At 37.3% G+C, this 21479-nt stretch overlaps 3 protein-coding genes and 1 pseudogene across 5 annotated transcripts; 2 read left to right on the forward strand and 2 right to left on the reverse strand.

Moving 5' to 3' along the window:
* The first annotated feature begins 1233 nt into the window (after positions 1 to 1233).
* LOC149380720 (sucrose nonfermenting 4-like protein) lies at positions 1234 to 6591 on the forward strand. 2 transcript variants are annotated; one of them, XM_089630804.1, is made up of 14 exons: positions 1234 to 2120; positions 2225 to 2312; positions 2450 to 2619; positions 2817 to 2844; positions 3004 to 3111; positions 3204 to 3263; positions 3344 to 3433; positions 4020 to 4154; positions 4237 to 4381; positions 4511 to 4684; positions 4899 to 4962; positions 5058 to 5127; positions 5588 to 5705; positions 5820 to 6591. In XM_089630804.1, exons 1-14 carry the CDS (start codon positions 1996 to 1998, stop codon positions 5909 to 5911), a joined length of 1467 nt encoding a protein of 488 aa, XP_089486930.1. In that variant the 5' UTR covers positions 1234 to 1995; the 3' UTR covers positions 5912 to 6591. The 2 variants fall into 2 exon arrangements, with proteins under 2 accessions (XP_089486930.1, XP_089486929.1); XM_089630803.1 differs by lacking the exon at positions 2817 to 2844 and having other exon boundaries at positions 2450 to 2632.
* A 9833-nt stretch (positions 6592 to 16424) lies between these two features.
* Positions 16425 to 17237, reverse strand: LOC149380721 (uncharacterized). The gene has a single exon (XM_089601185.1). It carries the CDS (start codon positions 17235 to 17237, stop codon positions 16425 to 16427), a length of 813 nt encoding a protein of 270 aa, XP_089457311.1.
* A 950-nt stretch (positions 17238 to 18187) lies between these two features.
* LOC149380722 (uncharacterized) lies at positions 18188 to 19106 on the forward strand (annotated as a pseudogene).
* Positions 19107 to 19595: 489 nt separating this feature from the next.
* LOC149380723 (F-box/kelch-repeat protein At3g06240-like) lies at positions 19596 to 21308 on the reverse strand. Of its 2 annotated transcripts, none has more exons than XM_089629975.1 (2): positions 20340 to 21308; positions 19596 to 20203 (listed from the first exon to the last, which is right to left on the reverse strand). In XM_089629975.1, the coding sequence occupies exons 1-2, from the start codon at positions 21008 to 21010 to the stop codon at positions 19804 to 19806; spliced, it is 1071 nt and encodes a 356-aa protein (XP_089486101.1). In that variant the 5' UTR covers positions 21011 to 21308; the 3' UTR covers positions 19596 to 19803. The 2 variants fall into 2 exon arrangements, with proteins under 2 accessions (XP_089486101.1, XP_089486102.1); XM_089629976.1 differs by having other exon boundaries at positions 19616 to 20197; positions 20340 to 21167.
* Positions 21309 to 21479: the final 171 nt, after the last annotated feature.

The raw sequence follows: 21479 nt of genomic DNA on the forward strand, positions 1-21479 counted from the left end.
AAGATATCAATATACAATAGATATTATACATTCCTTTAGTTTAAACAAATAATATATTAAAATCAGTTTACAATATCAGTACATAACCGTTGTCTATATAAAATTTACAATAATATTATAATGAAAAAGTTTCTCTTATATATAAATTTTTTTATGATATATAATTTATAATTATATATACTGTAGTTGTATGAATATGTGGTTCACAATATATATAGTTATAAGATATATGCTACAGTTATGTATATAGCTTTTATAATATAGTTTACAAAAATATGTATATCCGTTTCGGTATATACATATATATATATATATATATATATCAATTAGTTTATTACTATTTTATTTAAGAAAATTTTGTGACGTATTTGAATATTATGGTTTTTTTTTTCGGGTAAACGGGAAATACCCGACCCGATACTTTTTTTTAAGCGGGTGAATGGTGCTGGGTACAACATTTTGAACCCGTTTCTCCGGCGAGTATACCCGTACCCGACCTGCTTCAAAAATCGAGTAAACAGATATGTGTTAAAAATTTAAACGAATACGAGTAATGGATAAACGTACCCGGTATTATCCGTACCCGTTGCCATTCATAATTTTGTCTTAACTTGTGTTTTTTTTTTATTAAGCTAGAAATTTAACTTAGAGGGTAAAAAAATTAATACCAATTAATATTGATCATTAGATTTAATTTTAAAGTACTTTATGTTAATAGCATTTTATTTATTATTAATTTTTAATTCTTTCAATACTTTAGAAAATAAATAATTTTAAATTAAAAATTAAATAAATTGCTTATAGCTCTTTATTTTGTTACTTTAATATATTTGTAATTTATTTTAAAATAAAGAGTATTCAAATTTTTTTAGTATTAAAATAAACGAAAATGTGTTAAAGAGGTAGATAATTTAGACAAAGATAGAGGATGTGCAATTTTTTAATTTTTATAAATATTATAAAAATATGATGTTTATTTTTTAGTTTTGTTCATTTAGATGGCTTATATGTGTTTTTATATCCATTTTAACAGCCAAATAATAATGGTAGAAGGATATTATAATATCGAGTAGTTTTTTCTTTAATTTTTAAAGAATGTGTATCAAACTTCAACAAATAAAAAAATATTCGGTATTTTTTGCGCTAATAACTCAAATAAAAATAAACTTCGAAGTATAGTTAGGACTTTTCCCTACAATATGTATGTCGGGTGTTTGTGGTAATTTTGGCTTTATTGTTGCAATTGTTTTGTTTTGATGATCAAGATCATCATCATCATCAGATTCTCTCTCTCAGTTTCCAAAACGCCAAAAGCGCTTTTCTGAAGATCCAACAATGCCACGCACACCTTGTTCTCTGTTATATCACTTTCTTCTGCTCTTCCAGACTTCCTCTACACATAATACACACACTCTCTCTCTCTCATAGATTTTTTCTATTTCAATTCTGCCCCGAAGTCCTCTCTTAATTACGCCGCAAGCCACAGAACTCTTTTTTCTCACTTTCGCCATTGCGCTTTCGCCTCCCGATTCCTCAACTCTCTCGGACCGTCAGATCAGAGCTCGTAGGGGTTAGATTTTGGTTTCCTTTGACTTTTTGGCATTCAATTGAACAATTTTCGTATTTTTTTTTTTTTTGGATTTGGGAGCTCTTGCATGAGCGGAATCGATGACGAGTTAGAGGGATTTGCTTGTGAATTTTTCTTTATTCGGAGGTTATAATCCGGGACTAGCAGCAAAAAATTAGGGTTCTTTATTTGCTTCTCTCGAACTTTTCTGCCCCTGCATGTTGCAGCTTTGAGGGGTCCCTTGCTTCTTTTTTTTTTTTTTTTGGTAGAGGATTTCTGAAAAAAGAAGCGACTTTTAAGGTATCATTGAGTTTGAGATTTTCGCTTTACGTTCTTGGCTGTGCGTGGAATTGGGAAAATTTGTAGGCTTCTCGAGAATTGATTGACTGTGTAGATATAGAGAATTGAATTTGGGGGGCAAAGAGGAAATGTTTGGCTCTGGTGTGGAATCAGGACACGGAAGTGGTGGACTAGCAGGTCCGGATTCGATTGCGACTCGGTTTGTGTGGCCTTACGGTGGAAGGAGGGTTCTTCTCTGTGGCTCATTTACAAGGTCAGAGCTTTGAGCACTGGTGTAATTTAAGTTTTGCACTTTAAATATGGTTGATTTGACTGCCAGTGCTGTTTGTGTTAATCTGAATTGGTTTGTTGTTACAGATGGTTAGAGCAAATACCCATGACTCCAATCGAGGGATGCCCAACTTTGTTTCAAGTTGTTTGGAACTTGTCACCGGGATACCATCAGGTTGAAGTAGACCCCTCATATCAAAACTCTCGAACTCGGTGTCGAAATTGGCTAATGACAAATTTAAGTTTTATAACTTTTGGTTTCCCTTTTTTTTTTAATTATTAATGAAGGCTTATGCTCTCCGTGTCCTGCAGTATAAATTTATTGTCGACGGGGAGTGGCGGCACGATGAGCACCAACCTTCCATGAATGGGAATGCCGGGGCTGTAAACACTATATTTTTAGCTGGAGATGCGGGAATAATTCCAGCTGTTTATAGTTCAGAAGCATGTGGTAGATCAAACATGGATGTTGATAATGATGCGTTTATGCGCGTGGTATGGTTTCTTTACCTTCTAGCTTGAGTTGTACTAGTGTATTGCCCTAATGAACTTAGTCTGCTCGACAACACTCTCAATCTCAGACTCTTAAAGTTGGTGCACTTGGTTACATTATCGTTATTCATGTTTTTGTTTACCTGGGTATAAAAAAAATGGTAAAGAGTTTGGGATGGTATGACAGATATTTGAGATCTTCTGATGGAAGAAAGGTAATCCTTAGTTGCTGGTGCTGCGTGTTCAAAGAAGTTATGCAAATTCAAGTCTGAAATGGGGAAAGTGCCTAAAAGATAATTGATTGAGAGCTAATTACCTTTACTCGTGTCTCTTGCTTTACTGTTTAAGACATCCTGTCAGGTGGTTTCTTGCAGGAAGCAGTTCCGAGAATATCAGAGTCGGATATAGACATCTCTCGGCACCGTATAGCTGTGTTTTTGTCCAACCATAATGCTTACAACTTGCTTCCCGAGTTGGGCAAGGTGTGATGGCCTTTGCCTCATCAAAGATCTATTTTTATGATGATGAGATTCCCGTTCGAGGATTTGATTTCCTTCTTTTTCCCTCTTACTAGGTCATTGCCTTGGATGTAAATTTACCAGTCAAACAAGCATTCCACATCCTATATGAGCAGGTAGCTTCTCTGTGCCACAACTAATCGATGAATTGGCTTTCCTTTTATAATATAATTTTACTGATGCGAGTTACTTTCAGGGCATTCCCGTTGCTCCTCTTTGGGATTTTTTTGATGGCCGGTTTGTTGGAGTTCTCACAGCACTGGACTTTGTCCTAATTCTAAGAGAGGTTTGTCCAAAGGAACCAATTTCTTACTCCTTTTAAGTGCCGATCAACGGAATCAACAACCTGGGAGTTAATTTTATCCTCATTTCAAAATTAAGAAAGTAAATTATTAGTGAAAGATAGAGTTGAAAAAGGTACATCCGATGAGTAAATTCAAACTTGTGGAAGAGGGCTACATCCTAAACTTTCAGTCTTTTAACCTTCTATTTTGAGAACCAGAATACATGTATGTACTGGAGTTGTTAGTATCCTGAAGTCAATGAACACACTATGTTCGTATTCCTCCTTAATCAACCTTCCCTCCCACTTTTTCAGATGAAACAGTTCTTCCTTCGTCAATTCTTTCGGAGTCAACCCATTTGCTGAGGAACAAGGGCACATTGTAACTTTAGTTTTAGGAGATTCAAAAAACAAGAAATATGATATACTATTTAATCACCTCGTGCTAGCTGCTTCATGTTTAATTTGTCATAATTTGTTTTTGCTCACCGTCAAAATGTTCAGTGCCCATATCATTACAGATCTTATGATCAATGCAACGACCATGTTTCTTAAAATAAACTAACTTGCATGAAATCTGTGTTTGTAGCTTGGGAATCATGGATCAACTTTGACAGAGGAAGAATTGGAGATTCATACCATAGCAGCTTGGAAAGCAGGGAAAGCACAGCTTAGTCGACAAATTGACTGCAATCAGAGATCTCATCCTCGGCATCTTATCCATGTAAGTCAATCCTTCAGAGTTGAAAGACTTGTTGCATGGTGCGATATCCACTGATGGTGTGTGTCTCACTTACTACTTTCAGGCCGGGCCATATGACTCTCTCAAAGACATTGCTGTGAAAATATTGCAAAACAAGGTGGCTACGATTCCTATCATCCATTTTTCTTCACAGAATGCCTCATCTCCTCAGCTGCTGCATCTCGCCTCCTTGTCAGGAATACTAAAAAGTAAGCTTATTTTTTCCCAGTTGTTTGCATTTCCTAACTACAACTTAGAGGTCTACAGCTATATACAAGAAGAAGGAAAAAAAAACAGTTAGAAGCGTTACTCTATTCTAATTTACTGCTAATTTTCAGGTATATGTAGGCATTTTAGACATTGTTCTAGCTCGTTACCGATTCTCCAACTTCCAATATGTGATATTCCATTGGGAACATGGGTTCCAAAAATTGGCGAGTCAAGTGGAAGACCACTTGCAATGTTGAGCCCCAATGCCTCTCTCAGTGATGCCTTGTCTCTGTTAATTCAAGGTTATTTATTTTAGTTTTGGCTGTATTCATTCGACAGCATGTGGTGCATGGTCGTGCTGAATTTTGTTGGTAGAAGTTTAGAGAGTTTTTTTTTATAGTTTTTTTTCTCTGCTTATTCTATATAAGAGTACAACCTTACTAGTTCATTTTGTCCATATTCAATCTCCGAAAAATAACTAAACTGCATATTTGTGTTGCTGTATTTCTCTTTCAGCCGGAGTAAGTTCCGTGCCAATTGTGGACGATAATGATTCATTACTTGACATTTACTCTCGAAGGTAAATTATCTCGTACTCCTTGTACCCACCTCCTATTTGGGTGTGATCATTACAGTTAGAACCAATTTAATCATTTACTTTTAAATCCTTGACAGCGATATAACTGCTTTGGCAAAAGATAAAGCTTATGCACGGATTAGCCTTGGCGAAACGAGCATCCATCAGGTAACAGCTAAGGACATTGGTCTCCCTTTAATTCTATTGTTTTCAATGATACAGGTGTTTGCTTACTTTCATAGTTATATGGACATTAGTAAACTAGGAGAGTTGTGGCCTCATAATCTAAAGATTGACCTGAGTCTTACGTGAATGGGTTTTTATATTGGAGTTAGAAAGTGAATCTCAACAAAGGTGACGAGTGAAAAAGACTCGACTAATTGTAGCATATAGTACAAGTTCAAGCCTGTACTAGAGGGTATACTGTATATAATGTACTGTTATTGATGTGGTGTAGAAAGTCGGTACATTTTCAATACGTATATATTATAAACACGGCGTATCGCTGGTATTGAGATATCTAACCAAGTGAAAAAGCAACTTGAATTTTTCAGAAAAATGTATATATGCGTGTCAGACATAGAAGTTTGACATAATATTAATTTGGGATCCGCACTTTGTATTCTAGGCATTGCAAATGGGACAAGATGCAAATTCTCCTCATGGCATCTTCAATGGACAGAGATGCCAGATGTGTCTACGTTTTGATCCTCTGCATAAAGTGATGGAACGGTTGGCCAATCCAGGTACCTGATAATATCAATATGCGACCTCTTTGTATTTTCAATTGTCACCCAAATAGATAATTGGTTTTCGGGCCGTAGTTTTCAATAGCGTTTTTGGGTTGTTGCTTCTTTCAGGGGTTAGGAGACTGGTGATTGTAGAAGCTGGAAGCAAGCGTGTAGAAGGGATTATTTCTTTAACCGATGTTTTCAAGTTCTTGCTAGGTTAGCTTAAATTATGGAGGCTCGTTCTGGTGAGAAAATGAGTTCTTGGCCAGAGAACTCGAGGGAAGCCATCAACACCGTTGATTGGCAATGTTTTCCTTCTTATATCCTCATCTTAGCGTTCTCTCGAGAGGCATTATTCGATCATCCAAGTCGATTCTGGGCAACGGTGGTTCCAAAAAATACATCCAATTTTAGATAGAAAATTACAGACAAGAAGAGAAGAAATCAAAGAAGTGTGTAAACTGCGCGGGATCAAAATTTTCTTTCCATTCCATTACCGAGTTATTTTTCAACTAAACGTTGGGGATACAATGGTGCCATCCGCTAACAGAAGGAGAGGAGAACAAGAAAACAAGAAGAAATACGAAAAGAAAAGAATGTGGCACTCTTGGACTGTATGGAAAAATGGCTTTGTAGGTTATAAATTTATGTTTATTATGGTTACTGTTTTGTTTCACATTTTCCGTGCAGCATTTCTCTTCCGCACACTCTATACCCAAGAATGTCTCAGTCTACAGCTGTGTTTGTTTGTTTGTTTGTTTGTTTTTTTGTTTTTTTTTTTTTACTTAATTTTTATTTCGTAAACTTTATTTATCACAGTCGGTGATGTTGACTACAGTGTTATATCAATTTTCTTTTAGTTTGTCCTATTGAAATGGAACCGAATTCTTCTGCTTCTTCACGTCACATTCTTTTCTTTTTGAGGCATCTTTTGTTCGTGTAAATATTAACCATCTCAGTGTAAAAAGTAGTCGTTTGAATTTGGTTCTTTTAGATGTGTGCATGTTCGGAATGTCGTATAGCCTGCTGAATACTTATTGGTCAGGGTATTTACAGAGATTGTTACCGTAAAAATTCCACCAACTTTCGTAATCATTGAGTGCAATTCAAATTTTCTATCTTGAGTTTCCTGGGAAATTATTGAGGCTAAAAATAATGGACATAATATAAGGTAAAGGAACCAAATTATTTCAAGCCCTTAGATGGCGAATAAGGTTCGGGGTTGGTCATAAAATATAATTTTATCAACGGTATTGGACCACCAGGATTCTTTAGGTCACGATTGACGAAATAGTATGTATTACATTTACTTTTTTTTTTTTTTTTTTCATAGTATTAGTGTGTATTTTTTAATATAATATTATTCACATTACATACAAGTTCGTTATAAATCTTGATGTTTGTTATTGAAAAATCACAACTCCAAGTCTTCGAACTTATTTACAATAAATTAAGTGTAAAAAAAACCTTATTGATGAAATACTTTCATATCACCTATATTGTTCATTTTTCTTTAAAACTTTCATATCGACATTTAAGAGCAACTTAAATTAAATGATAAGAGTTTACCTTAATTAATAATAAAATTATTATATATTTTATCCATCTAATTTAATTTATGGATAAAAAAACACTATATAGACAGTTCTTAAAATTACCCACCATAATCCCACTTCATTATATATTAATGTATTTTACTTTACTTTTAATATATTTATTAAAAAAAAGAGCGGGCTAGCTAACTAGCCCATATTAGGAGGGAAACTTGATAAAGCAAGCTTAGTGTAGCATGTGATTTGAAAACTAAACCATATTTTGATTCCCTTAGGAAAACCAAGCATATCACCATGTAAAATGACATTATTACCCTTAAATGAATTTTTTTTTCAAAATCAATCCTTCACTCACTCCAGTTGTCTTTTTCAATTCAGAAACCAAAACAAAAGAAAAAAAAACGTGCAGCCCACAGCCAAGCACCTTTCCCTTTCAAAAAAAAAAAAAAAAGAAACCATCCTCGTCGCCACTCAGCGCCCTAGCCCGCAGCCATCGTCGCCACTCAGCCGTCGTCGCCACTCAGAGCCCTAGCCGTCGTCGCCAGTCCAGCAATCTCGCGAACCAACAGAGCCCTCCAGCCGAGTCGCGAACCAACCGAGCCCACAGCCAAGCACGCCCATCTCCACGCACGCCCATCGTCGCAAACCCCGACGCACGGCAAACCCGAAGATAAATGGGTAAGTTTCGATCCCTAATTCGATGATATTTTGTAAGAGATTTGTTTGATTTCCTGAAAAAAAGAGTTTGAGTTCGTCATGTTGGATCCAGAAAAAAGTCCGAAATTGTTGTCTGTAATTTCGAAGTTTATAGTTGTTATTTCGATTTCATTTCGAAGATTTCGATTCCCAGAAAAGATTTCGTTTAAACTCAAATTTTTTGGGCCTTCTATGTAGTTAAACAGCTGAGAGAAGAAAAATGGGTAAGTTTCGATCCCTAATTCGATGATATTTTGTAAGAGAGATGTTTGATTTACTGAGAAAAAGAGTTTGAGTTCGTCATGTTGGATCCAGAAAAAGTTCGAAATTGTTGTCTGTAATTTCGAAGTTTATAGCTGTTATTTCGATTTCATTTCGAACTTTTTAACCTGTACAGATTTGACTTCTAATGTATACTTTTTAACTTCTTAACAGGTTCAAACGTTAATATATGTTGTTTATTTGATGGTACTTGGGTGAACAAAGGTACAAAATGAGAATATACTAATGAATCGCGATTCGAACTCCGTGCACTCGCGAAAGACATATCTCGGGCGGAGCTATTAATCGCTATGTACGAAGCTTTTTGTGTCGACGAGTCGTTATACGATTTGAAACTTGAAGCTGCGTATGTTTGGGCTGGAAGACCAATGCCTCCTCTCATTTTGGCATCGGACCAAGCTGCGTTTCAGTTATTTTTTGTAATGGATTTTCAGAGTTTTCAGTTATGTTATGTAATGAATTTCAGAGTTTTCAGTTAGGTTATGTAAAGGATTTCAGAGTTTTCAGTTATTTTTTGTAAATGATTTCAGTGTTTTCAGTTAATTTTTTTTTATGGATTTCCGAGTTTTCAGTTATTTTTTGTAATGGATTTCATAGTTTTCAGTTATTTTATGTGATTGATTTCAGAGTTTTCAGTTAGTTTATGTGCTTGATTTCAGACATTTCAGTTATTTTATGTGATTGATTTCAGAGTTTTCAGTTAGTTTATGTGCTTGATTTCAGACATTTCAGTTCATTTTAGTAATGGATTTCAGACATTTCAGTTATTTTATGTCAAGGATTTCTGACATTTCAGTTCATTTTTGTAATGGATTTCAGACATTTCAGTAACTTTTTGTCAAGGATTTCAGACATTTCAGTTCATTTTTGTAATGGATTGCAGACATTTCAGTTATTTTATGTGTTTGATTTCAGAGTTTTCAGTTAGTTTATGTGCTTGATTTCAGACATTTCAGTTCATTTTGTAATGGATTTCAGACATTTCAGTAATTTTTTGTGTTTGATTTCAGAGTTTTCAGTTAGTTTATGTGCTTGATTTCAGACATTTCAGTTCATTTTTGTAATGGATTTCAGACATTTCAGTAATTTTTTGTCAAGGATTTCAGACATTTCAGTTCATTTTTGTAATGGATTTCAGACATTTAAGTTATTTTATGTGTATGATTTCAGAGTTTTCAGTTAGTTTATGTGCTTGATTTCAGACATTTCAGTTCATTTTTGTAATGGATTTCAGACATTTAAGTAATTTTTTTGTCAAGGATTTTAGACATTTCAATTCATCCAAAAAACCAAAATATCATCCAAAAAACTTTTCTCAAAAACTACCAAAGTAATTATCGGGGGCTGCCACAGAGGTTGCCGTCGTGGGGGCTGCCACAGTTCTTGCCGTCTCTTTCGCCGGAGGGTTGACGAAGTCGTCGTCGTCGTCAACGGGGGCTGCCACGGTGGTTGCCGTCACGGGGGCGTTCACGGTGGTTGCCGTCACGGGGGCATTCATGGTGGTTTTTTTTGTCGTTGTCATCAAGGTGTTCGGGGTCAGGAAAATACGTCTTCAACAGACGGTTGCTTGAAAGGTGCTTCTTGAATTCTCCCGTTGATGGAAGCGTACTAAACTTTAGTCCGGTCGTCAAAGAAAACTCGTTTCTTCCGAAACGGATAGGATTCTTACCGATACCAAAGTAAATTGCATCCTGACATCTTTGCTGGATGCGTCGTTGGAGAAGTTGGTCTATAATCACACCATTAAAGTTGAAACCCGTAACGGAAGGGGAATCGATCCAACTAAATTGTGTGTCCTTCAACCTAGCATGTAATCCGAATATCATAAATCGTGTGCTTATTTCCTTCAAGTACCCGCTGCCTCTGAAACTTATTTGACCACTGTACTCCTTACAGATGGGAACTAACAATTCATACTTCGGTGCCTACAAAAAAATGAGAAAAGTTCGAAATAAAGAATCAATCACTGAAAACTTACATGTACATAAACTAACTGAAAACTCTGAAATCCATAAAAAAAGATAACTGAAAACTCTGAAGTCCTTTACATAAACTAACTGAAAACTTTGAAAATCATTACATAAACTAACAGAAAACTCTTAAATCCATTACAAAACATAACTGAAAACTCTGAAATACATTACAAAAAATAACTTAAAACTCTGAAATCCATAAAAAAAAAAAAAAAAAAAAAATTAACTGAAAACTCTGAAATCATTTACAAAAGATAACTGAAAACTCTGAAATCCTTTACATAACCTAACTGAAAACTCTGAAATTCATTACATAAACTAACTGAAAACTATGAAATCCATTACAAAAAATAACTGAAAACTCGGAAATCCATAAAAAAAAAAAAATTAACTGAAAACACTGAAATCATTTACAAAAAATAACTGAAAACTCTGAAATCCTTTACATAACCTAACTGAAAACTCTGAAATTCATTACATAACATAACTGAAAACTCTGAAAATCCATTACAAAAAATAACTGAAACGCAGCTTGGTCCGATGCCAAAATGAGAGGAGGCATTGGTCTTCTAGCCCAAACATACGCAGCTTCAAGTTTCAAATCGTATAACGACTCGTCGACACAAAAAGCTTCGTACATAGCGATTAATAGCTCCGCCCGAGATATGTCTTTCGCGAGTGCACGGAGTTCGAATCGCGATTCATTAGTATATTCTCATTTTGTACCTTTGTTCACCCAAGTACCATCAAATAAACAACATATATTAACGTTTGAACCTGTTAAGAAGTTAAAAAGTATACATTAGAAGTCAAATCTGTACAGGTTAAAAAGTTCGAAATGAAATCGAAATAACAGCTATAAACTTCGAAATTACAGACAACAATTTCGAACTTTTTCTGGATCCAACATGACGAACTCAAACTCTTTTTCTCAGTAAATCAAACATCTCTCTTATAAAATATCATCGAATTAGGGATCGAAACTTACCCATTTTTCTTCTCTCAGCTGTTTAACTACATAGAAGGCCCAAAAAATTTGAGTTTAAACGAAATCTTTTCTGGGAATCGAAATCTTCGAAATGAAATCGAAATAACAACTATAAACTTCGAAATTACAGACAACAATTTCGGACTTTTTTCTGGATCCAACATGACGAACTCAAACTCTTTTTTTCAGGAAATCAAACAAATCTCTTACAAAATATCATCGAATTAGGGATCGAAACTTACCCATTTATCTTCGGGTTTGCCGTGCGTCGGGGTTTGCGACGATGGGCGTGCGTGGAGATGGGCGTGCTTGGCTGTGGGCTCGGTTGGTTCGCGACTCGGCTGGAGGGCTCTGTTGGTTCGCGAGATTGCTGGACTGGCGACGACGGCTAGGGCTCTGAGTGGCGACGACGGCTGAGTGGCGACGATGGCTGCGGGCTAGGGCGCTGAGTGGCGACGAGGATGGTTTTTTTTTTTTTTTTTTTTGAAAGGGAAAGGTGCTTGGCTGTGGGCTGCACGTTTTTTTTTCTTTTGTTTTGGTTTCTGAATTGAAAAAGACAACTGGAGTGAGTGAATGATTGATTTTGAAAAAAAAATTCATTTAAGGGTAATAATGTCATTTTACATGGTGATATGCTTGGTTTTCCTAAGGGAACCAAAATATGGTTTAGTTTTCAAATCACATGCTACACTAAGCTTGCTTTATCAAGTTTCCCTATTAGGACCCTCTTTTAAAATAATAGTCTAACGGGATTATTCCTAAACTATGACATTCACAATAGTTTTGGACCAAAATCCAATATCTTTAATTTAATCCAAAAACATGACTTGCTTTTTTACACAATTACGTTTTTATCCTTTTATTTCTTTCAATTTTTTCTCATTGCTTTTTTTATCCTTTATTTCTTTTCTTCTTCTGCGTTTCTTTTCTTCTTCTTCTTCGTCCAAAATCTCTCTCTCTCTCTCTCTCTCTCTCTCTCTCTCTCTCTCTCTCTCTCTCTCTCTCTCTCTCTCTCTCTCTCTTGCGTCCAAAAGAAGAAGAACTCCGTCGAGGCTTGTTGGGCTTGTGAATTCGAGGTCCACCTCAAATCCTTCATCAATAAGTAAAGACTTTGTGTTTCTCTCTCCTCCTTATCTTCTTCTTCTTCTTCTTCTCCTCTTCTCCACGCGCGCGACTCCACCTGCAAGAAACACAAGGGAAAAAAAAAACAACATCCAACGAGAAAAGCTTCAGCAAATCTCCATCTCGTCTTCCCTCTCGGCCGCTCCTTCTCCTTCCTTCTCCTGCGCGAGCGCCGAGCGCCGAGCCGACTACGCGCGCGCCTCCGCCGATTGCACGACCAGCCGCCGCCGCGATCTCCCTCTCTCTCGTCTGTTCTCTCTCTTCCCGAGCTTTGCCAGACCTGTGCGCGCGCCTCTGACCCGAGTCCCGACGAGCTCCGAGTTATCACGCGACTTCAGACCACCGAACCCTCCTGTACGCGCGCTCCGACCGAGAACAGCAGACGTCGCGAGCCATCGAGCACCAGACCGGGACAAGAACGCCGGGGAAAGAAAACCGAGTTTCATTGTTCTTCGTCTCTTTCATCAAGGTAAGGAATTAAATACTAGGGTTTATAAATTGGGGATTTGACGATTCTGTGAATTATTGATGTTGTTGGTGTGATTCGGTGCTTGAATTTGTGTTCGAGACTAGTTGTGTTTTGATTTTTGGACGTGTTATGGACTTGGTCGTGAGACTTGACCGTGTATGCTGTTTTTTTTTTCCCGTGTGTAACTGAGTTGTTATGGATTTTGTTTGGTCTTCGTTTGAGTTTTGTTCTCGAGGGTCTAGGCTCGATTAAGGCGGGCTACGCAGAGCCCATAGCGGCGGTTCGGGTCGACGAGGACACGGCCCGAGACATGACGGAGCTGCCGCACGAGAGTCGGCGAGGCGAGGCCGGGTAGAATCGAGAGAACGTCGGGTGGATAACTGCGCCCAAATGTGTGTTTATACAATATTGTTGATTCCCAATTTTGATAACATGTGTTTGGTGTTGCCGGGGTTGACAGTAGCTGGTTTATTGACATTGATGTTAATAAACCGTCTAGTTTATTGACATTAATGTCTATAAACCGTCTAGTTTATTGACATTGATGTCAATAAACCATCTGTTTTATTAGCATCTTCTGTTTGAAATTCTAAACATGAGCATGTTCTTTTTTTATTTATATTAATGTCAATAAACATTGGAACTTATTGGTATTGATTTCAGTAAAATGTCACAGTGAGTTATTGAAAAATAATTAATTCCTGTTCTTTTTTATTTATATTAATGTCAATAAACATTGGAACTTATTTGTATTAATGTCAATAAAAAGTCACAGTGAGTTATTGAAAAATAATTAATTCATGTTCGTTTTTATTTATATTAATGTCAATAAACATTGGAACTTATTTGTATTAATGTCAATAAAAAGTCACAGTAAGTTATTGAAAAATAATTAATTCATGTTCTTTTTTATTTATTTATATTAATGTCAATAAACATTGGAACTTATTTGTATTAATGTCAATAAAAAGTCACAGTGAGTTATTGAGGGTATTTTTGTACTTAAAGAAAATAGATAGTCATAGTTTAGGATTAAATTGAACTTATTTGATTTTGGTCCAAAATCATTGTGGAGGTCATAGAATAGGAATAATCTCTTACTATAAGTTTAATTAGGTAAATAACCCAAACAAAAAAATACAATATATCAATTATACCATTCAGAGTTAGTTCGATTAACATTCTCAGCTAATAGGATCAAATATCACATTTAATATGCAGGACTGGATTGACGCAGCCACGGGACTCGCCGATGTTCGAGATAGTTTCCGCAGGAAGATCGCCACAGTTAATTGGATTAACCTTCATCATTAATCCGAGTAATTATCGCAGTTAATACGCAGAACTGGACTTGTGACCTTTGAACGGGCGAATCGGCGCAACGTGAAACTCGCCGATGTTCGAAATTGTTTTTGGAAGAGGTTCGTCGCAGTTTATCAGCTTAACTGTGACAATTAATCGGATTAATTGTGACAGTTAATTGGATTAACTGATTAACTATGACAATTAACCGGATTAACTGTCGTCGAATTGGACAGAAATACAATCTTTACACAAAAAATAAAAATAAAAATCCAATTACGCATGTCAAGGCCAAGAAAAACTCGATGGACGGCCATCGAGTCCCCAATCTGATTATCATAACCCTTATACCGGTGCAGCGGTGATGATCCCACTGAGTCCATGGACGACAATCGATCCCCAATGTAAATATCACCCTCTGAAATCGGAATCCCATTGACACTGAAATCATCGCTAGAACTCGAAATCGCAATCGTAAACGGAAACAAACGTAAAAAAAACCGCACCTTGGACAATAAAATTCATCACTGGGAGGAGTGAGAGTTGTCTAGGATTTTGGCGTGAGAATTTACTAAAATACATTAATGAGTTTGATGACAAGTATTTTAGGTACATTAAATTTTGTTTGGCTAATTGTTTAATATAACTCAAACCTTGACTATTATTTTAAAGAATTCCTCATTAAGTGGCTAGTTACTTACAAATCTCATAAATATACTTTAAACAGAAAAAGCACTAACACTACTACAAAAAAATAGATTGCACAACTGAAAATTCTATTATGCTAACTTTGCGCAACATAATTCTTTAATTGTGCAAGCTTGCAACGTGGAATTTTGTTCCACTACTCAAAGTGATTGCACTACAAAAAAATTTGGTTTGCAAAACTTTTTTTTTTTATATAACTTTTGCTGCGTCAAAATATCAACTTGTCGCGGAAAGATCTTGTACAATGGAAAGAAATTCCATCATGAAAGCATAAGTGTTACATATAATCAAGCGTACTTGCCGTGATGAGCCTTTGCACGAGAAAATATGTACGCTGTGAAAATCTCTACTCGGCGATATTCATAGCGCTGCAACAAGAGTATGAGTGCTTTGCACCAGGGATAAAGCCAGGAATTCAAGTTGCGGGGTTAATATGCAAAAAAAAAAACAAAAAAAAGTTGTGGGGAGGTTAATTTGTAAATATTTAGGGTAAAAAAATGTAAAATAAATGTTAAATCTGGCAAAAGCTGCAAAACAAAATTGAGGAGGGCTATAGTCCCTCTGGCTTCTTCCTAGCTCGTCATGCTTTGCACTAGGGTTGTGCACGGTCTAACATTGGCCAAAAAACCAGACCGCGGAAAGCTAAAAAAATGGTCCAGAAAAATCCAAACCGGATCGGACAAAAAAACTATTAAAATCGGACCGGACCGGACCGTTTTGAACAGTCCGGTCCGATTTAAACCATTTAGACTTGACCGCTTTAGACCGTTTTGAACCTTGTGGACAATTTCAAACCGTTTTACATAATTAAAAAAAAACATTACTTTTCCACAAAAACATATAATCATGTACGGGAGAGAAACACATGCACGAATATCTAATTTGACTAACTGGACATTATTTTTTTTTAATAAACCGATCCAAACCGGTTTAACCGTATTTTAAAAAAAATAAAAGTCGGACCGGACCGTTTGTAATGAGTAGACCGGTCCGGTTTACGACTTTTACGGTTTTTTGGGCCAACCTACTTTTGCACGATGAGCCACTTTCGTTGGAGTTGTTTTTTTAAAGTGGGCCTATATTTCTTTGCTTACCCTTATACCCATGTTGCCAAACGGCGAACACTTGTGATCGTTCATCACAGAGTTAAGTCCCAGAAGTCTTCATTTGACAGTTTCACTCAATCCTATTCTGCATTAAGGCCATCTCCAACCGATCACTCTATTTATCACTCTATTTTTCTGTAAACAGTGATTTCTCTCCAACCGAACTCTATTTTCCACTCTATTTTTCACTCTATTTTTTCCCCCTTTATTTCCTATTTATACTTATACCCCTATATTTTTTTTATTATTATTACTAATTAGATAACTTAGAAGAATTATGATAATGAGTAAAATATTACTCTATAAATTAATTATAATTATAAATATAAATACACATTAAATAAAATAAAATTTTATTTAATAAAAATCACAACACAAAAAATAAAATACAACACAATACAATTAAAATAAAAAAAAAATTACAACACAACTCAATTAAAATAAAGTAAAACAAACTACAACACAACAAATAAAAGTAACTTTAACACAAACAATTATGACTCGGAATTACAATACTCTTCCCACAAGTGCTCAATCAATGCATTCCGAAGTGCGATGTGTGCATCTTTATCTTTATTTGTCTATAACGATTAACGAATTGCTCAAATCTTGTGCCATCATCCCCCACCATTTCAACATTCGCTGGTGGTGTTTCTCCCGCAACTCCTATTGGAGCACTAAGATCTCGTTCATCTTCAATTATCATGTTATGCATAATTATGCATGCAGTCATTATATCTTGTAAGACGTCTTTTCTCCAAAATCGTGTCGGTCCCGCAACAATTTCAAATCGTTGTTGGAGAACCCCGAATGCACGTTCTACGTCTTTCTGCACGCTTCTTGCTTCATTGCAAAATACTTTTTTTTTGCCACGTGGCTCTCGGATAGTTTGCACGATGGTTGACCATTTTGGATATATACTATCAGCCAAATAGTAACCCATATTATACTCTATTCCTTGTATGACATAATGGGCAAGAGGAGCGATACCTTGAGTGAGATTGGAAAATAAATGGGAAGAATCTAGCTCATTGATATCATTATTGCTCCCTGGCATACCAAAATAAGCATGCCATATCCAAAGATCATAATCTGCTACAGCTTCAAGTATAATAGTAGGCTTTCCACCGCGACCCGTGTATTGGCCGGCCCATCCAGTCGGACAATTTTTCCATTTCCAGTGCATACAATATAAACTTCCTAACATTCCTGGAAAACCACGTTGTTGACCAACATGCAGAAGTCTAGCAATATCATTGGTTGTTGGTGATCTTAAATATTGCTCAGAAAATACCTCAACGATTGCCCGGCAAAACGTCTTCATGCTTTCAATCGCGTTGACTCTCATATTTTGACGTACTCGTCTGTGGCATCTGCCGGAACACCGTATGCCAGCATCCGAAATGCAGCTGTTATCTTTTGAAGGGGTGACAAACCAAGTTTGCCGGCGCGATCCACCCGTTGCTCGAAGTAGTTGTCATGACCTTGAACAGCATCCTTTATGCGGAGGAATAATGAGCGACACATCCGATATCTCCGACGGAACATGGCTTCATCATACATCGGGGTTTCTGAAAAGTAATCATTGAATAGTCGACGGTCTGCACTCACTCGATCACGGTTGATGAAAGCACGTCCTGGCACTGAGCCTCCCGCTCTCATGTCTACTTGGCTGGAATGTTGACGGATAAGCTCTGTAATCAAGATATTGTTGTTGATGATAGCACGAGTTATGGTCTCCTCCTCTTCATCCAAACTAGTAATGAAATCGTCATCCGAGCTTGAAGACGACGAGGACCAATTAGTATTCATTTTGGGAGATAAAATGAGAGAATGTGTATTATATTCATAATAGAATGAGTGTGTGTATTAAAACTCATGATAGAATTGGTATTTTATAGAGAAAAAGTTAATGATAGAGAGAATAGAGTGAGTGAGTAGTCAAATCGCGTCAAAACGAGTTGAGAAACGTGATAATCTTGTAAGTGAGTAGTCAAATCGCGTCAGAAGGAGTTAAGAAACGTGAGAATCTTGTAAGTGAGTATTCAAATCGCGTCAGAACGAGTTGAGAAACGTGAGAATCTTGTAAGTGAGCAGTCAAATCGCGTCAGAAGGAGTTGAGAAACGTGAGAATCTTGTAAGTGAATAGTCAAATCGCGTCAAAAGGAGTTGAGAAACGTGAGAATCTTGTAAGTGAGTAGTCAAATCGCGTCAGAATGAGTTGAGAAACGTGAGAATCTTGCTATAAATATTGCCTTCATAAGTTGTAATTTCACCACATCACTCACCTTACTAAAAAAAATGTCTAGAGCTTCTAATTACTCTCGAGATGAAGACAAACTCCTTTGTAGGGTTTACATGGAGATTTCGCAAGACCCAATCATCGGTATATACCAATCATCCGATCAGTTTTGGACTCGTGTTGCGGAAGCTTACAACAACGGCAAAAGTCCGGATTCAGAGATGCGTTCGACGCGATCAATCCAGTGCCGTATTCAATTGATTGAGAAAGCTACAAGGAAGATGCATGCATGCATTCGACAAATTGAGAATAGACACCCAAGCGGTGCTTCAACTGAAGATATTGTGAGTATTATAGTTTATTATTTTCTCACGATTAGATTTTTACTTAACCATTGTTTTATCAACTTTCAGATGGATCAAGCTAAAGTATTGCTTTCACAAGATGAAAAATTCAAGAAAGGTTGGAAGTTTGATCATGTGTGGAACATTATTAAGAATTTTGAAAAATTCCAAGATGGAGCCTCAAGTGCAAGACAAATATCTCGAGGTTCATCTTGCCCACAAGAGTCAGAAAATCCAACTCCTGAATCTGCTAGACATCCATCTCCTCCTGAGCGGCCGATTAGGGTGAAGAAAGCCAAATTAAAAAAAAGTGGATGATGGAATAATGTCTAGAATTAGTGGTATTGAGGAAGGAAATAAAGAACTTCTTAAGCAATTGAAGAAGACAAGTGTTATCAGGCAACACCACTTGGAATTGAAAGAAATCAAGGAAGAAAATAAAATATTGTTCCGGGATTTAAGTTCAATACCAGATCCACAGGTTCGGGCATATGTTCAAGCCGAACAAGCGAAAATTATGCAAAAGAGGCTTGAACAACAACAATCCCATGCACCACCTCCGACTTCTGATTCATATTCTCAATATTTTACCGGTCTCGATGGATCCGGCACCAATCTTCCAGAATATTAGTTTATCTATTGTTATTTTATTTTGTTGCATTGTGTTTTTAATGTCTTTTGAGTTTTTTTGTTGACTTTCTTCTAAATTGCTAATGTAATTGTGTTTGGTATTAGTTGATTATGACCGTTTTAATATTATAATTTTCTTGCAATGTGCAAATATCATTGTTGTATTTTAAAATATTGTTGTCTTTTAAATTATGCACAATAATAAATTTTATATAAATTAAATAATTTTAGGGGTAAATATTAAGTAATTATATACAATTTGGGCATTTGGGTAAATTTTAAAACCTAAAAGAAGAAAAAAAAAATTTATAGCGTTTAAACAGTGCAGCGCTACAAATAGCGCTGCACTGTTGGGAAATAACTTCCCACGCTATATTAGCGTGGGTTATGCCGCTCGAGTGGAGCACTAGCGCTATATTAAGGAACGCATAGCGCTCCACTGGAGAAGCCCAAGGTTGATTGAGACAATGATAATAAAAGGTTTTTTTTCTGTTTTTTTTTTTAAAATATATTCAGTCTTAGATTATACGGGACATCATAATGGAAGAAGATCACCTGCTTACAAACGTAATAAAAACAATTTTTTTTTTTTAATGTTTTAATAACATATCTTCATTTACAAAGATTACACGACCCCAAGACAAGCCAATATATAAGAAGCATAATTTGAATAAATAATGAATAATAACAATGACGTATCAAAGTGGAACCAAGGTCTTGAGATAGGTAAAAGCTCGAGACCCAACCCCATCCACCCCATCCACGCTAACATGCCTCAGGTGTCGAGTGCGGAGATTGTACGACACCACATCCTTCAAACACGAACCCCTCAACAAAAGCTCATCCTCGTTGCAGAACGCGAGAGGACAGTCCATCTCCTGCGCGTGCTCCACACACGCCACCTCCGTCCACGCGCCCCCATCATCATCCATCCCCCATATCTCCATGCGCTCTCCCACGCGCAGAACCAACGCCATCGTCCCCTTCCTTACAGCCAGCCTCACCCAATCCGCCTCCGCCACATGGACACACTCAGGCACGGCCACGATCCCAAACTCCTCCGACGACATATCGAACCACCTCACCTCGTACCTGCGCCTATTACTTTATCAATAATTTCTTTTACGGTGATCGATTACTCTTATTAGAAATGTTTCATCTACCTTTTTTATTTTTAACAGGTCAAGAAATCAGTTGTTTAAATTCAAGGTTGTATCAAAAGATGGATGCTTACCTTTGGGCTTGGGCGGCCGTCATGAGCCAATAGAATCTGTCCCCGGAGCTCACCTCGGCGTTGAGGCACGGCAAACTGTCGTCATCCTCGGCGGCCGCGTGGATTTCGCGCCACGTGTCGGCCCTGAGGCTGTAGACCTCGGCTCTATTGCGGGCGGCGGAGTTATCGCGGCCGAAGCGGACGAGCTTGTAGTCATGGGCGAGGGAGTGGTGGCCGAAGCCGACGGCGTGGAGGACGAAGTGGTCGGCGACAAGAGTGGGGGGAGGGAGGGAGCGGAACTTGTTGAGGGCGGGGTTGAGGAGCACCGCGTGGTGGTGCCGGTCCGCCAGGCAGATGAGGCCGTTGCAGCTGCTGGCGGCGATGGAGTTCATCATCTTCTCCTCGTCCGGGATGATGGGCAGGTTCAGCAGCTCCGTCAGGGCGGAGGCGCCGCAGAGGGTGAGGAGAGAGAAGAGCTCTCGCCGGTGGCACAGGCACGTCAGGACCACAGCCACCGACGACGCCGCCGTGTGGCCGTGGCGGAGGTGTTTGGAGATGAAGTTGGCGTCGTTGGTGAGAGATGTGATGAGGTCGTTCCACTGCTTGCTCACGGCTTTCCATTGGATTAGTGATTGTGGCGGAACCCATGACATGATCTCCACCACAAGCTCTTCCGGAAGATCACTTCCCATAACTCTCTCTCTCTCTCTCTCTCTGATCAATGAATGAAGAGGCCAAATGACAGATATTTCACTTCCATTTTTGGCTCGCTGTCTCTTTTGGATATAAACGACTTTCTACGCAAGTGGGCTTTGCTGTTTTTGCTTTTTTTTTTTTTTTTTTTTTATGTCTAGGTTCGGTTATTTATTTATTTTTTTTTATTGTAATTATACGTTCCGTTATTTGTGGTTGTTTTGCTTTGCTTAGAAGATGGTGATGACTCGATCAAAAAACTAAAAAAGAATGCCAGTTGGTTACCAAGCTGACGTTATTTGCGGCGATTTTGATTAAATTCCAAACAAAGCTGTTTAATTAAGTGTGAGTAACATTATCGCGTGTACTACCAACGATCTGGTAGTGTCGTGAACGGAGAAGAAATGTAGTGCTATTTAAATGTTGTCACTACATAATTGGAAGAGATTATTTAATTATATTCCTTTT

This window comes from Urtica dioica, chromosome 11, assembly GCF_054948205.1.
Source record: "Urtica dioica subsp. dioica isolate 48M chromosome 11, U.dioica_male_clone48M_v1_H2, whole genome shotgun sequence".
Classification (NCBI taxonomy): Eukaryota; Viridiplantae; Streptophyta; class Magnoliopsida; order Rosales; family Urticaceae; genus Urtica; species Urtica dioica.

Coding starts and splice junctions, on each gene's coding strand:
- LOC149380720 (XM_089630804.1), top strand. CDS start 1,996: ATGTTTGGCTCTGGTGTGGAATCAGGACACGGAAGTGGTGGACTAGCA. Junction 3,112..3,203: donor TGCTTCCCGAGTTGGGCAAG/GTGTGATGGCCT, acceptor CCCTCTTACTAG/GTCATTGCCTTGGATGTAAA. Junction 3,434..4,019: donor TTGTCCTAATTCTAAGAGAG/GTTTGTCCAAAG, acceptor CTGTGTTTGTAG/CTTGGGAATCATGGATCAAC.
- LOC149380721 (XM_089601185.1), bottom strand. CDS start 17,237: ATGAGAGTCAACGCGATTGAAAGCATGAAGACGTTTTGCCGGGCAATC.
- LOC149380723 (XM_089629975.1), bottom strand. CDS start 21,010: ATGGGAAGTGATCTTCCGGAAGAGCTTGTGGTGGAGATCATGTCATGG. Junction 20,204..20,339: donor ACGGCCGCCCAAGCCCAAAG/GTAAGCATCCAT, acceptor ATAAAGTAATAG/GCGCAGGTACGAGGTGAGGT.